The sequence below is a fragment of the Oncorhynchus mykiss genome, chromosome 5 (genome assembly GCF_057628025.1).
Source record: "Oncorhynchus mykiss isolate SJ-2025 chromosome 5, ASM5762802v1, whole genome shotgun sequence".
NCBI classification, from domain to species: domain Eukaryota; kingdom Metazoa; phylum Chordata; class Actinopteri; order Salmoniformes; family Salmonidae; genus Oncorhynchus; species Oncorhynchus mykiss.
Window position 1 is genome coordinate 78211912 of NC_143026.1, and position 15802 is coordinate 78227713.

At 41.9% G+C, this 15802-nt stretch overlaps 1 protein-coding gene and 2 long non-coding RNA genes across 4 annotated transcripts in view; 2 read left to right on the plus strand and 1 right to left on the minus strand.

Moving 5' to 3' along the window:
• Window positions 1-2911, plus strand: part of LOC110524593 (volume-regulated anion channel subunit LRRC8C) — a 47893-nt gene extending 44982 nt beyond the window's left edge. The window contains exon 6 of the mRNA XM_090236041.1: window positions 2752-2911. Coding sequence (XP_090092167.1) covers window positions 2752-2895 — 144 coding nt within the window. The 3' untranslated portion in view covers window positions 2896-2911. The remainder of the gene's footprint in view (window positions 1-2751) is intronic.
• A 1246-nt stretch (window positions 2912-4157) lies between these two features.
• On the plus strand, window positions 4158-11210 carry LOC110524594 (uncharacterized). 2 transcript variants are annotated; one of them, XR_016496324.1, is made up of 4 exons: window positions 4158-4781; window positions 6359-6518; window positions 6688-6921; window positions 7765-11210. It is a non-coding gene; the product is annotated as an uncharacterized LOC110524594 (long non-coding RNA). The 2 variants fall into 2 exon arrangements; XR_002473614.3 differs by lacking the exon at window positions 7765-11210 and having other exon boundaries at window positions 6688-6998.
• LOC149983587 (uncharacterized) lies at window positions 6677-7735 on the minus strand. The gene is made up of 2 exons (XR_016496325.1): window positions 6930-7735; window positions 6677-6875 (listed from the first exon to the last, which is right to left on the minus strand). It is a non-coding gene; the product is annotated as an uncharacterized LOC149983587 (long non-coding RNA).
• Window positions 11211-15802: the final 4592 nt, after the last annotated feature.

A 15802-nucleotide genomic window follows, 5' to 3' on the forward strand; every position in this document is an offset into this window, starting at 1 on the left:
TATCTTGTTATGTTCTTGCTCTGTGGCTACAGCGATGATCATGTCATCTGCAATGGTGTGAACAGCTTCGATGTCTCTGAATATGTCACAGTTGTGTTGCTGGAACACTTATTGGATGATTTGATCCTGCAGAGTAGGCATTTGACCCTGTATGGTCCCCATGGAGTGTTACATGTACACAGCAGTGAGGACTCTTTGATTAGCTTCACCTGCCAGTAGTCGTCCTTTTCAACCAAGATGATGAATATATTTCCAATCAGATTACTCAGCATGTCCTCTGTAGTTGGGATGGAGTAGTGTTTCCGGAGAACAGCTTTGTTCAGGTCGTGGGGATCCAAGCAAACTCGTAGTTTCCCAATCTTCTCTGTGACTGCATACCCTGCAGTGGGCTCTGTCACATGGTCTATCCTATGACATCAGCCTCCAGTAGCTGATTCAGTGATCTTTTTAGTCTGTCCATGACTGCCCATTGAATATTTCTGCAGCCATGTATGACAGGTGGGACGTCTGGGTTTACATGGATGTGATGTTCTCCAGGATTAGTTTGTCAGTTCAGTCATTTGCCTTGATGAGCCCTACCCAGCTAGCTAGTTCGTGCTTGTGGCTAGAAACTTCAGTGAGAATTTGAAACTTGTCTGCCGAAGTCGGGACTTATCGGACTACAAAATTAACAGATGTGCTTTAGCTGCCTGTCACCCTGGCCTGATATTAGCTACAGTATCTAGTTACTTCCCTCTTAAGTTACTGCAGGACAGCAGTGCTCAGCAGGTGGGAATCAGGAGCGAAGGACACACTGTGCCCCGTGTTGTTGTGTTGCCGGCTTGCAGGGCAAACGCTCCCCTTTGAGCAGCAGTACTGTGACATCCAGATTCTAGATGGTGATCCAATACTGCAAGTTATTTCTCCCTCGCCCATCGAAATGAAGACTTTCTTTTACAAGTTTTAAATCGCACCATGCTATTGTTGCTGGCTAGCTAAGAAGGGTTCATCAGGACAATTTACTGAACCGAATCCATTCGACATAAGTCATCAATTTCGGCACCAGGCATGTCCATATAGCCTCTCCCCTTTAGCTTGGCAGCTGTTTTTATGTTAACTCCGTTGTTTGTGCTCGACGAAATTCTGAAACCGGACCATGTTGTGGATTCGTATGAGTGGAGGACTCATTGACTAGGTAGGTATATAGATGACTAGTGAAGCTTGACTTTAAATACAAAATAATAATAATCTAATGACTTTTATCCAAAGTGACTTAGTCATGCTTGCATACATTTTACTTATGGGTGGTGCCAGGAATCAAACCCACTACACTGGCATTGCAAGGCTCTACCAACAGCTACAGAGGACCAAATTAAGTTACTTAGTTGACCTCAGATTACATGTTCATTCATCGATAGCTTCAAGACCAGAACCACTTTACAACTGTATGACAACCCTGTATTACTACGCGCTTGTCACTGATAGTATAAGTGTGCGGTACTATATACTACAACAACCAGCATCAGCTAAAATATTTAGATTAATCATGAAAATAAATTCACGTTCATAGAACTCTGGTTGCTATTACATGAACATTTCACAATCAGCCATGTGTTAGCTATAACCTGTGAATGCACATTAGCCAATATGAATGCAAAGCTTACGCCTATTCAACATGAATAATTGTTTTGTACAGTATGTCATGCATGGTCATTTCATGTGTATGTGAAAACAAAACTCATAGTCAAAGTAGATGAAGGAAGGTTTTGTAGGGCCAACATTTATGATATAGCCATTAGCCACTGATTGTAATAGATTATGACTAGACTAGATAATGACTTTACAAACATTTGTAAATAAAAATGTATTGCATTCAACATATCTTTATAACTCTTATTTGGATGTCAGACTTGCATCCAGAGCCTTTTCTGTGAATTTGAGAATGGTAACATTTCTCTAATCTACACTTTTTGTAAACTCAATTTTCAATGGCTGGTCACTCACTTTTTGTACCATTAAAAAGAGTTGATCCTCGGTTTTTAAATGTGGACCCTTTATCACTCTTTCCTTAATTGTAGAATCTCCAATGTATTTTTTTAATGGATTATTGGAGTTATTGATGTAATTGTCAATCCATGTTATGTTGTCAACATTGCTATTGAACTCAATGCATTCTGAAAATGGCTAAAACACCTTATAAACACTCCAAACCAACTTATTGTGTCTGAACCCAAGGTGTCAGACGTTGACACTACGAGCCTTCTTTGCCCCAGAAACAGCAACTTCATCGTGGAATACTAGTGCCATGAAATGTGCATTCTGACACAAATTGGATCATGACAATGAACGTGAGCTAATATACTTTGACTAATCATTTAAAATATTTTGCATTCAAAGAGGTCTGGTTGACATTACGTGAAGACAACACAATCAGCCATGTTATAACTTGTGAATAGCTTTGTTCCGCCTATTCAACATAGGCTAGGCTATTTCATGTGGATGTGAAAATAAAAATAGACTACTGACTGTTTTTAAAAAACATTTAATTCAATTAATTTCAAGGCAAATGTGGACAGCACACCTTTTAGACACCTACTCATAAACAGAAATGCATAAAAGGATGACAGCCAGGTCATCAAACCCGGGGACTTTGGGAAATGAGGAGCTGTGTTATTACTTTGACGGACTTTACAGGAAGATCTTGCGTTTTAAAGTTTTTTGTAAGGCAGACTGACAGTTTTATTTTGACATTCCTCTTGTTTCCCACCTCAGCTGGCTACAACAACCTGGAGGTGGCAGAGTATCTCCAGAAGCAAAGGGCTAACATTAACGCACAGGACAAGGGAGGCCTCATCCGTTTGCACAATGCTGCCTAATACAGGGTCCGTCAACTCAAAGATTACATCAGGCTTTTGAAGACGTTTTACATGCTGTACGGTTTGTAATATGGTTTTATAACAGACAATGCATACAGAATTGACACTGATCTGTTTCTGTCTGACCTGTCTTTGTGATTGTCTCCTTCCCCCTCCAGGTGTCGCCCATCTTCCCTATTATACCCTGTGTATTTATACACATGTTCTCTGTTAATCTGTTGCCAGTTTGTCAAGTCAACCAGCAGTTTTGCCTCAGCTCCTGCTTTTCCCAGTTTCTCCTTTTCTTTGACCCTTGCCTGTCCTGACTCAGAGCCCGCCTGCCTGACCACTCTGCCTGCCGACCTGCACCATTGCCCCACCTCTGGATTATTGACCTCTGCCTACCCTGAGCCTGCCTGCCGTCCGGTACCCACCTCTGGATTATTGACCTCTGCCTACCCTGAGCCTGCCTGCCGTCTGGTACCCACCTCTGGTTTACTGAGCCCTGCCTGTCTATTGCCTGCCCCTGTTGGATTATTAAACCATTGTTAATTCGACATTGTCTGCATCTGCGTCTTACCTTCATACCTGATACAGAATACCTACAGTGTGACCTTGGATATTTAACAGCTTAGGTGTCATCAGGCTTTAGAAGACATTGTGTGATTGTTGTGTTTACAAAACCGTACAGCACATACAATGGAAAAACACCCACAATGTGACCTTGTGGAAAGCCTAGCTATGTAACCGCTTGGATGTCATCAATTTTTGGGCAAGTCATTAGGTTAAATCATATCCTCTCCCCGCTGTCACTTGAGGGAAAAATTGTATTCACCTTATGTTGGATATGTAACAATTATTTACTTAACAGTAAGATATGTCTGTCCTGCTAATGTTGTGTTGTATGGTCTTCCCTCCACTCTAGCACCCTGCAGCTAGTCTGGGTGTTGAGGGCATGGGTTCTACTAGAGATGGCTTGAAGCTGACAATTGATCTTGGTGATTAAAAACCTAAAAGCTGGCATTCTATAGACAAGATGTGGTGTGTGACTCAAGAGAGCCTGGAAGAGTTGAGAACAATGCCTCATCTTCCTGGCATCTGTGAAACTAAGTAAAAGACCATCCTGTGTAGATAACCAAGGTGGCTTATGGGAAGGTTAAATGACTAAGCAATCTTGGTATCAGCTATATAAAAACTGTGCAACGTCAGTAAAGGCTAGACTGTCAAGACTGGTGGGCTGACGGTCTACTTGCAATAATTAATCGATATTAAATAAAGATGATTGAAGAAATGACCAAGTCTCTCCTGTCCTCTCTTCTACAGCACGTGGACATTGCGGCCCTCCTGATCAAGTTCAACAAGTGCGTGTGTGTGTGAACCCCACATACAACTGGGCCTTCACCCCTCTCCACAAGGTGGCTCAGAAGGGCTGTAATCTGCTGTGTGCTCTACTGCTGGCCCACAGAACTGACCCTATCATGAAGAAGCAGGAGAGACAGACCACCTGATCTGGCCACGATACCCATCCTTTCTCTGCTAGTGCTAACAGTAGATAACATGATTGTTACGTACACCTCTTCCTAGAGGGAACGCAACACCCTGCTACAACTCCCCTTTGAGCAGCAGTACTGTGACATCCAGATTCTAGATGGTGATCCAATACTGCAAGTTATTTCTCCCTCGCCCATCGAAATGAAGACTTTCTTTTACAAGTTTTAAATCGCACCATGCTATTGTTGCTGGCTAGCTAAGAAGGGTTCATCAGGACAATTTACTGAACCGAATCCATTCGACATAAGTCATCAATTTCGGCACCAGGCATGTCCATATAGCCTCTCCCCTTTAGCTTGGCAGCTGTTTTTATGTTAACTCCGTTGTTTGTGCTCGACGAAATTCTGAAACCGGACCATGTTGTGGATTCGTATGAGTGGAGGACTCATTGACTAGGTAGGTATATAGATGACTAGTGAAGCTTGACTTTAAATACAAAATAATAATAATCTAATGACTTTTATCCAAAGTGACTTAGTCATGCTTGCATACATTTTACTTATGGGTGGTGCCAGGAATCAAACCCACTACACTGGCATTGCAAGGCTCTACCAACAGCTACAGAGGACCAAATTAAGTTACTTAGTTGACCTCAGATTACATGTTCATTCATCGATAGCTTCAAGACCAGAACCACTTTACAACTGTATGACAACCCTGTATTACTACGCGCTTGTCACTGATAGTATAAGTGTGCGGTACTATATACTACAACAACCAGCATCAGCTAAAATATTTAGATTAATCATGAAAATAAATTCACGTTCATAGAACTCTGGTTGCTATTACATGAACATTTCACAATCAGCCATGTGTTAGCTATAACCTGTGAATGCACATTAGCCAATATGAATGCAAAGCTTACGCCTATTCAACATGAATAATTGTTTTGTACAGTATGTCATGCATGGTCATTTCATGTGTATGTGAAAACAAAACTCATAGTCAAAGTAGATGAAGGAAGGTTTTGTAGGGCCAACATTTATGATATAGCCATTAGCCACTGATTGTAATAGATTATGACTAGACTAGATAATGACTTTACAAACATTTGTAAATAAAAATGTATTGCATTCAACATATCTTTATAACTCTTATTTGGATGTCAGACTTGCATCCAGAGCCTTTTCTGTGAATTTGAGAATGGTAACATTTCTCTAATCTACACTTTTTGTAAACTCAATTTTCAATGGCTGGTCACTCACTTTTTGTACCATTAAAAAGAGTTGATCCTCGGTTTTTAAATGTGGACCCTTTATCACTCTTTCCTTAATTGTAGAATCTCCAATGTATTTTTTTAATGGATTATTGGAGTTATTGATGTAATTGTCAATCCATGTTATGTTGTCAACATTGCTATTGAACTCAATGCATTCTGAAAATGGCTAAAACACCTTATAAACACTCCAAACCAACTTATTGTGTCTGAACCCAAGGTGTCAGACGTTGACACTACGAGCCTTCTTTGCCCCAGAAACAGCAACTTCATCGTGGAATACTAGTGCCATGAAATGTGCATTCTGACACAAATTGGATCATGACAATGAACGTGAGCTAATATACTTTGACTAATCATTTAAAATATTTTGCATTCAAAGAGGTCTGGTTGACATTACGTGAAGACAACACAATCAGCCATGTTATAACTTGTGAATAGCTTTGTTCCGCCTATTCAACATAGGCTAGGCTATTTCATGTGGATGTGAAAATAAAAATAGACTACTGACTGTTTTTAAAAAACATTTAATTCAATTAATTTCAAGGCAAATGTGGACAGCACACCTTTTAGACACCTACTCATAAACAGAAATGCATAAAAGGATGACAGCCAGGTCATCAAACCCGGGGACTTTGGGAAATGAGGAGCTGTGTTATTACTTTGACGGACTTTACAGGAAGATCTTGCGTTTTAAAGTTTTTTGTAAGGCAGACTGACAGTTTTATTTTGACATTCCTCTTGTTTCCCACCTCAGCTGGCTACAACAACCTGGAGGTGGCAGAGTATCTCCAGAAGCAAAGGGCTAACATTAACGCACAGGACAAGGGAGGCCTCATCCGTTTGCACAATGCTGCCTAATACAGGGTCCGTCAACTCAAAGATTACATCAGGCTTTTGAAGACGTTTTACATGCTGTACGGTTTGTAATATGGTTTTATAACAGACAATGCATACAGAATTGACACTGATCTGTTTCTGTCTGACCTGTCTTTGTGATTGTCTCCTTCCCCCTCCAGGTGTCGCCCATCTTCCCTATTATACCCTGTGTATTTATACACATGTTCTCTGTTAATCTGTTGCCAGTTTGTCAAGTCAACCAGCAGTTTTGCCTCAGCTCCTGCTTTTCCCAGTTTCTCCTTTTCTTTGACCCTTGCCTGTCCTGACTCGGAGCCCGCCTGCCTGACCACTCTGCCTGCCGACCTGCACCATTGCCCCACCTCTGGATTATTGACCTCTGCCTACCCTGAGCCTGCCTGCCGTCCGGTACCCACCTCTGGATTATTGACCTCTGCCTACCCTGAGCCTGCCTGCCGTCTGGTACCCACCTCTGGTTTACTGAGCCCTGCCTGTCTATTGCCTGCCCCTGTTGGATTATTAAACCATTGTTAATTCGACATTGTCTGCATCTGCGTCTTACCTTCATACCTGATACAGAATACCTACAGTGTGACCTTGGATATTTAACAGCTTAGGTGTCATCAGGCTTTAGAAGACATTGTGTGATTGTTGTGTTTACAAAACCGTACAGCACATACAATGGAAAAACACCCACAATGTGACCTTGTGGAAAGCCTAGCTATGTAACCGCTTGGATGTCATCAATTTTTGGGCAAGTCATTAGGTTAAATCATATCCTCTCCCCGCTGTCACTTGAGGGAAAAATTGTATTCACCTTATGTTGGATATGTAACAATTATTTACTTAACAGTAAGATATGTCTGTCCTGCTAATGTTGTGTTGTATGGTCTTCCCTCCACTCTAGCACCCTGCAGCTAGTCTGGGTGTTGAGGGCATGGGTTCTACTAGAGATGGCTTGAAGCTGACAATTGATCTTGGTGATTAAAAACCTAAAAGCTGGCATTCTATAGACAAGATGTGGTGTGTGACTCAAGAGAGCCTGGAAGAGTTGAGAACAATGCCTCATCTTCCTGGCATCTGTGAAACTAAGTAAAAGACCATCCTGTGTAGATAACCAAGGTGGCTTATGGGAAGGTTAAATGACTAAGCAATCTTGGTATCAGCTATATAAAAACTGTGCAACGTCAGTAAAGGCTAGACTGTCAAGACTGGTGGGCTGACGGTCTACTTGCAATAATTAATCGATATTAAATAAAGATGATTGAAGAAATGACCAAGTCTCTCCTGTCCTCTCTTCTACAGCACGTGGACATTGCGGCCCTCCTGATCAAGTTCAACAAGTGCGTGTGTGTGTGAACCCCACATACAACTGGGCCTTCACCCCTCTCCACAAGGTGGCTCAGAAGGGCTGTAATCTGCTGTGTGCTCTACTGCTGGCCCACAGAACTGACCCTATCATGAAGAAGCAGGAGAGACAGACCACCTGATCTGGCCACGATACCCATCCTTTCTCTGCTAGTGCTAACAGTAGATAACATGATTGTTACGTACACCTCTTCCTAGAGGGAACGCAACACCCTGCTACAACTCAACTCCCCGTGGAGTGAAAGGGGTATGGGACTGTAGGTTTGACAAAGGCTGAGAATGGTACCGTTTACAAGGAATTTATTCTGTCACATGGTAATTTTTGGGAAAAGGGGCTGGATGGAACCAAAGCGAAGAAAGTAAATATCAAATCCCCCTCTCCTACCTTACCTGCCTACCCACTACTTAACTTAGCACCACCTGGTGCGCTAACCAAAATACAAGGGGTGGTCCGCCCAGGTCTTACCTAGTGGGCAAAGACAGTGAATACTACGGGTTATGTATGCCAGCAGGCCTCTTTCCTAAGCACTCCCTAGGTGCCTTCCCCTTCCCCCCTGGGAACAAATGAAACAGAATAATACAAACTACTTCACAACAAAAACTGAGAAAAAACTCAAGACATTAAAGAAACACTCTCTCTCTGAGCAACAAACTAACACATAACAATCAGCTCTCTTAGCAACAATTAACATAGTACATACCAAATCTCTTTCTGAGAAACAACCAACATATGATATAACCCTCAGCTCTCTTCTGAGCAGCAGAACACTGGCTTATATAGCTGGAGAAGGAGTCTAATGGGATACACCTGTATCCTGACGAGGGGGCGGGGTCAGCTCTCCAATCATCATTGGGGCCGACCAATCAGCTGCTTGTGGGAATTTCATGAAGCCATCCTGCAACACACACATACAAAACCACAACACAGAAACTGGGGAACGTAACAAAGATGTTAAATGAAAAGTGTTACTATCAGTATTATATGTTGATTTTCAACATAAACAAGAGCTGTCATTCGTTTTTTGTTCAAAATGGTAGACATAGTGAATGTATGCATGTGTTATATTTTTCTAGTTACACAACTGTCTGACAAGGACGTAGTCTGTTCATAATAATTCCCATCAAATATATTTTGACACACATGGCTGGGGAAACCCCTTATCACCCAGTAACTCTCCCTCTGACCACATCCTCCTCCTTCCTCAGGCTGATGATATCCGTACCCTGTTGATGTACACAATGCCCTCAGACGCAGAGAAGAGAGATCACCAGTTCATCAAACTCTCCATTCTCGGGACAACATACATTGCTCGATCAGTACATACATTGCTCGATTGGTACTTGATTGGCCCATTTGCCACCTAGCCAAACAGACTGATATTTTAATGCAGAAATCCATGACCTATTGTATTTGAACATTTTGTGTGTATTTCTTAGAAGCTCGCAAGCTAGTGGCGGGCTGTTCTGAGGTTCAAGCAGTTTAATTGTTTTTAATATCTGCTTATAATCAGTTATCAGTTAATACGCATGAAAAGATTAGCTGTGGAATTTTCCACTCCATTAGGATATTATTGTCTTGTAACTCATGTAAAGTGGAGTGCCTCCTCCACCAGGCCTTTAGGGTTGCAATGTTAAATGTAAAACTCTCTTCTCTTATAAGCTGAGGTGAACCAATGGACAGTAGACCAGCAGCAGTCAGTATGTAACCTGACGCAACTGGAGGTCATGATGGTATTTGTTTAGAACAAGAAAGAATACAAGTAGTTGGCCACTACAATGCAGAAAACTATATATTTACAGTGGCTCCAGTTCCAAACACAGTAGTTAAGTGCTACTGGAGGTCTTTATGGTGTTGAAGAACTCTTGGAAGTGATCCAGGCTGAGCTTGTGGGTGAGCTTGTTGTTCAGTAGGAGGGGGAGCTGGGCTGTACCAGGCTGTGGTTTGAGCTTGACGAGGCCCTCCCAGCAAGGACACGTAGTCTTATGCCTCAAACAGGAAGGAGTAGAGTACACAGTATTCATCATGGAAATGACTTGGGTGCCATATATACGGAACTGGGTGGAGTCTTGTGCAACTGTGTTGACTCCACAGAGCTACAGAAGAAAACAAGGGAGGAGAACTATTAATTGCCTTATCGCTTTACAACTTAGGCCCATAACCTATAGTTAATTATATTGGTTTTGAGTACCACCTTGGCTCATATATCCAGCAGGGCCCTTTCTGAAATGAGATGGGATAAAACTATTAGTTGTTTTAGCGGTGTAATGGCTCAAACTGTATTGTCCCCAGATGTTCATTTTGTTACATGTAGGGCTAAAATAATACAGAATAATTGAGTTGTTTATTGCACCGCTCTCTGCTTGACACACTGCAAAGTGGGTCAACTATTGTATTCATCTCCTTTGATTTGATATATGAAAATGTCTCCATGTTTTTATTTGTTTAGTTTTGTCAGGTGTACCTCAGTTGGTTGAACATGTTGCTAGCAATGCCAGAGTTGTGGGTTTGAGTCCGGCCTGGACAGTATAACAGATTTAGCTGGGCTTCTCCTCAATTACTCTGCAGCGCCGGTCGAGGGCTTCCAGGTGTAAGATTAACAAAACACGGCTATTGTGAACAATGTGCTGGCCATATTTGTTCGAGCTTTGGGTGGGCACTGGATTAGGCATCCTCACATAAAACAAAAGACGATAGCCCTGGCCTATTCCTGCGTGACAGAGTTCATCACACCCCGTTGGGAAAGTGTTTTTTAGATGCCATACACTATTGTCTTTAACAGTTGTTATAGAGGCAGCACATAATAGGCCAGGGCTTTATGTAAGGAATGAATATGATTGAACCCATTCTTACTCTGATGCAGCACTTATTGCATGTTTTGAATAGCAGGACAGAAATCAAGTACCTCATGCTGTACTCATGTTGAAAAGACAGGTCAAAGAGATCTCCTGGCAGGGGTTAGAAAGGATGGCCCCCCTACAGGTACAGCAAACGCTATGTTGGTTTGACTTCCCTGCAGTGAACAATGCTCCCCCCCAGTCCAGGTAATGCCAATGGCTTGTATGTGACAGTTATTTCAGTGGCTCTGACAATACATTATATTGAGCATCTTATAGAATCCTTGAGTTGGTATATTATACTACTTATATGAATATTTTTTATCAAACGCTGTCTATCCCTTAGAATCTACTAACATGTTATACAAGGCAACTTTACTGATTAATTGATTGATTAATTGGGACAAGGCTCGAATTTAAAAAGACATGTCATATACTGCATAACTTTTATCTGCTTTAGATTGGCATATGTTGACTTTGGAGGAAGGTGGTTAGATGGATTCAGATGCTAAACTTCTCCAAGACAGTATTAAAATAAGTCAAATAAATCTGATTTGTGTTTAAATTCATGAATTCATTTGTTTTGGGTTATAGAATATATAAATCATGAATTACCTTGATCCATGCCAGCATGCAATAACTTTACATTTTGAAACGAGAGTCATGCAATTGCATAGGACAGACTACATCATACATCTGCATCATAACTGCACACACATGCAAGTAATTACCTTCCCTGGTGTAAATCAATACTGAGAAGTTGTTTCACTCGTGCATAAATTAGGCTTGCGCCTCATGCACTAGGAGTAGCCTGTGACCGTATTTCCCATAATTATTTCGGCACCTAGTAAATGTCAGGTCTGTAGAGCGCTAACTTGAACATTATGAAAATTCTGTGCAACTTCCAGTGCGTGATTACTGTGAACACTGAGGCTGTATCAACCGTTTCTTACATTGGTCAAGTAGGCTACTGTGGCTATTTGATCACAATGTAAGCCTTCCAGAATGACCAACCATCAAAAACAATAGATAAAATACACGCATTAAACTTTTTAACACGGAAAAAGCTGTTATATCATTCAGTCTACAATAGCAGCCAGTGTGTGGTGTTCAATGACATTCCATGACTTTTGAAAAACAAATAGCATGCAGGGCTTGACATTAACCTGTTAATCTACTTGTAGTTCAGACAAGGAGGTGACTGAATGTTGTGTTTGATGCAAGAAACCACTTTACAAAATAAAATGCATTATTATTCCCATACCATTATTACGGAGAATCAGACAAATTATGCTACCGTCTGCCTATTGGCGATTTAGTTCATTCAAGCCTGTCTCAAAATACAACACTGCTCCTTGAAGACAAAAAGCTATTTACCAGACTCGCTTTTCAAAGATATCTAGATATGTAAACGTTTTGAATTATTGTAGGAAGCAATCACTCCCGATTACTGACAACAAATTGTCTGTAACTGGGCTAATAACTCACTAACTAGAAAAGGACATGAACAGGATATGAGCTTTGATCTCAAAACAAGCCATATTGGTTATTCTGCACCGGTCTATGTAGAGTATGGCTGAGTTATGCATGTCAATGTAATAGAATCCTACTCCGATGCGTTGCGCCTACAATAAAACATATTGCATAGTTAGTTTTACATACTAAGTCTTGCATAGTTCGTTTTGCTTCGGTATGTTGCATTGAAATGTGCTAATATTGCGTTGATTCGATCACACAGTAAAGGGAAACGTCGATAGTGTTAACGAGGAAAACTAGTTCAATGTCGTGCTTCTCTTAGCAGGCTCATATTTATTCTACATTGCAGTCTCGGGGAGCTGCGCGCAGTTTAGAGGAAACATTGCCTATGACCATATATATATATATATAGTTTAGTAAATAAGCTCCCCAAAAATGCCATATTGTTCGATTTGGTTTTGAAGCGTGAAAATTGGCATACTTGTATATTTTTTTTTACCTTGAACAAAACCTGATAGTGCCAGTTCAACAATTTTCAGGTTGGCCTGTAGCTCTCCCTATAGGTCAATAGTGAAAATGCATTTGCCTGCTCTTACAGATCTACATGGTCCCAAATATTTGTGGACACATGCTCGTCGAATATCTCACTCCAAAATCATGGGCATTAATATGGAGTTGGTCTCCCCTTTGCTGCTATAACAGCCTCCACTCTTCTGGGAAGACATTTCACTAGATGTTGGAACATTGCTGCTGGGACTTGGTTTCATTCAGCCACAAGCATAAGTGAGGTCGGGCACTGATGTTGAACGATTAGGCCTGGCTCGCAGTCGGTGTTCCAATTCATCCAAAAGGTGTTCGATGTGGTTGAGGTCAGGGCTCTGTACAGGCCAGTCAAGTTCTTCCACACCGATCTTGACAAACCATTTCTAATGGACCACACTTTGTGCACAGGGGCATTGTCATGCTGAAACAGGAAAGGGCATTCCCCAAATTGTTGCTTCAAAGTTGGAAGCACAGAATCGTCTAGAATGTCATTGTATGCTGTAGTGTTACGATTTCCCTTCACTGGAACTAAGGAGCCTAGTCCGAACCATAAAAAACAGCCCCAGACCATTATTCTTCCTCCACCAAACTTTACAGTTGGCACTATGCATTCAGGCAGGTAGCATTCTCCTGGTATCTACCAAACCCAGATTCGCCCGTCGGACTGCCAAATGGTGAAACGTGATTCATCCAGTGAACGCGTTTCCACTGCTCTAGAGTCCAATTGTAGCGAGCTTTACACCACTTCAGCCGATACTTGGCATTGCACATGGTGATCTTAGGCTTGTTTCCATCGGCTGCTCGCCCATGGAAACCCATTTCATGAACGTCCCAACGAACAGTTATTGTGCTGTCATTGCTTATAGAAGCAGTTTGGAACTCGGTAGTGAGTGTTGCAACCGAGGACAGACGATTTTTACGAGCTTCGCGCTTCAGCACTCAGTGTTCCTGTTCTGTGAGCTTCTGTGGCCTACTTCTTCTCGTCTGAGCCGTTGTAGCTCTTAGACATTTCCACTTCACAATAACAGCACTTACAGTTTACCGGGGCAGTTCTAGCAGGGCAGAAATTTGACGAACTGATTTGTTGGAAAGGTAGCATCCTATGACGGTGCCATGCTGAAAGTCACTTAGCTCTTCAGTATGGGCCATTCTAATGCCAATGTTTGTCTATAGAGATTGAACGGATGTGTGATCGATTGTATACACCTGTCAGCAGCAGGTGTGTCTGAAATAACAAAATCCACTAATTCGAAGGGTTGTCCACATACTTTTGGCCATGTAGTGTAGATTAAAATGTTTGTATTGGTTTGGGGAGCAACCAGAACCACATGGTCTTTGCGTCTACCTTGATGATCGCAACAATGATGAAAAGCCAGTATTAAATACAAAATAACCTTTAACACTCCAAGAAAGGTATATACATCATCCCCAAAGTCTACTGGTTACAATGATATATAATATATTATATACTGTGTCACTTTGAGGAAATTTGACAGGAAATATGTAATGTACACATCACTATAGGTAAAATCCCTTTAGGAATGCATTATATCCAGCAGGAAGATACAGTTCCAGTCAAAAGTCTGGACACACCTGGTGCCATATCGCAGCAGACCGGGAGAAGCGGCACACAATTGTCCCAGCGTCGTTCGGGTTAGGGGAGGGTTTGGCCGGCCTGATTGTCCTTGTCCCATCGCGCTCTAGTGACTCCTGTGGCGGGCTGTGCGCAATGCACCCTGACACGGTCGCCAGGTGTATGGTGTTTCCTCCGACACATTGGTGCTGCTGGCTTCCGGGTTAAGCGAGCATTGTGTCAAGAAGCAGTGTGGCTTGGCGGGGTAATGTTTCAGAGGATGTATGGCTCTCGACCTTCGCCACTCCCACGTCCGTAAGACTGTAACTACCAATTGGATATCACAAAAAAAAAAAATGGGGGTGGGGGGGGGGGACATCTACTCATTCAAGGGATTTTCTTTATTTGTACTATTTTCTACATTGTAGAATAATAATGAAGACACCAAAACTATGAAATAACACATGGAATCATGTAGTAATCAAAAAAGTGTTAAACAAATCAAAATATGTTCTATTTGAGATTCTTCAAAGTACATACCATTTGCCTTGATGACAGCTTTGCACACTCGGTATTCTCTTAACCTGCTTCATGACGAATGCTTTTCCAACAGTCTTGAAAGAGTTCCCACATATGCTGAGCACTTGTTGGGTGCTTTTTCTTCACTCTATGGTCCAACTCATCCCAAACCATCTCAAATGGGTTGAGGTCGGGTGATTGTGCAGGCCAGGTCATCTGATGCAGCACTCCATCACTCTCCTTCTTGGTCAAATAGCCCTTACCCAGCTTGGAGGTGTGTTTTGGGTCATTGTCCTGTTGAAAAATAAATGATAGTCACACTAAGCACAAACCAGATGGGATGGCGTATCGCTGCAGAATGCTGTGGTAGCCATGCTGGTTAAGTGTGCCTTGAATTCTAAATAAATCACTGACAGTGTCACCAGCAAAGCACCTCCACACCATCACACCATCTCCTCCATGCTTCACGGTGGAAACCACACATCCATTCACCTACTCTGCATTTCACAAAGACATGTTAGAACAAAAATCTCAAATTTGGCCTAATCAGACCAAAGGACAGATTTCTACCGGTCTAATGTCCATTGCTCGTGTTTCTTGGTCCAAGCACGTCTCTTCTTCTTATTGGTGTCCTTTAGTAGTGATTTCTTTGCAGCAATTCAACCACAAAGGCCTGATTCACGCAGTCTCCTCTGAACAGTTGATGTTGAGATGTTTCTGACCTCTGTGAAGTATTTTGGGGGGCTGTAATCTCTGCTGCAGTTAACTCGAATGAACAGATAATCTGCAGCAGAGGTAACGCTGGGTCTTCCTTTCCTGTGGCGGTCCTCATGAGAGCCAGTTTCATCATAGAGCTTGATGCTTTTTGAGACTACACTTGAAGAAACATTTAAAGTTTTTGAAATGTTCCGCATTGACTGACCTTCATGTCTTAAAGAAATGATGGACTGTTGTTTCTCTTTGCTTATTTCAGCTGTTCTTGCCATAATATGGACTTGGTCTTTTACCAAATAGGGCTATCTTCTGTAT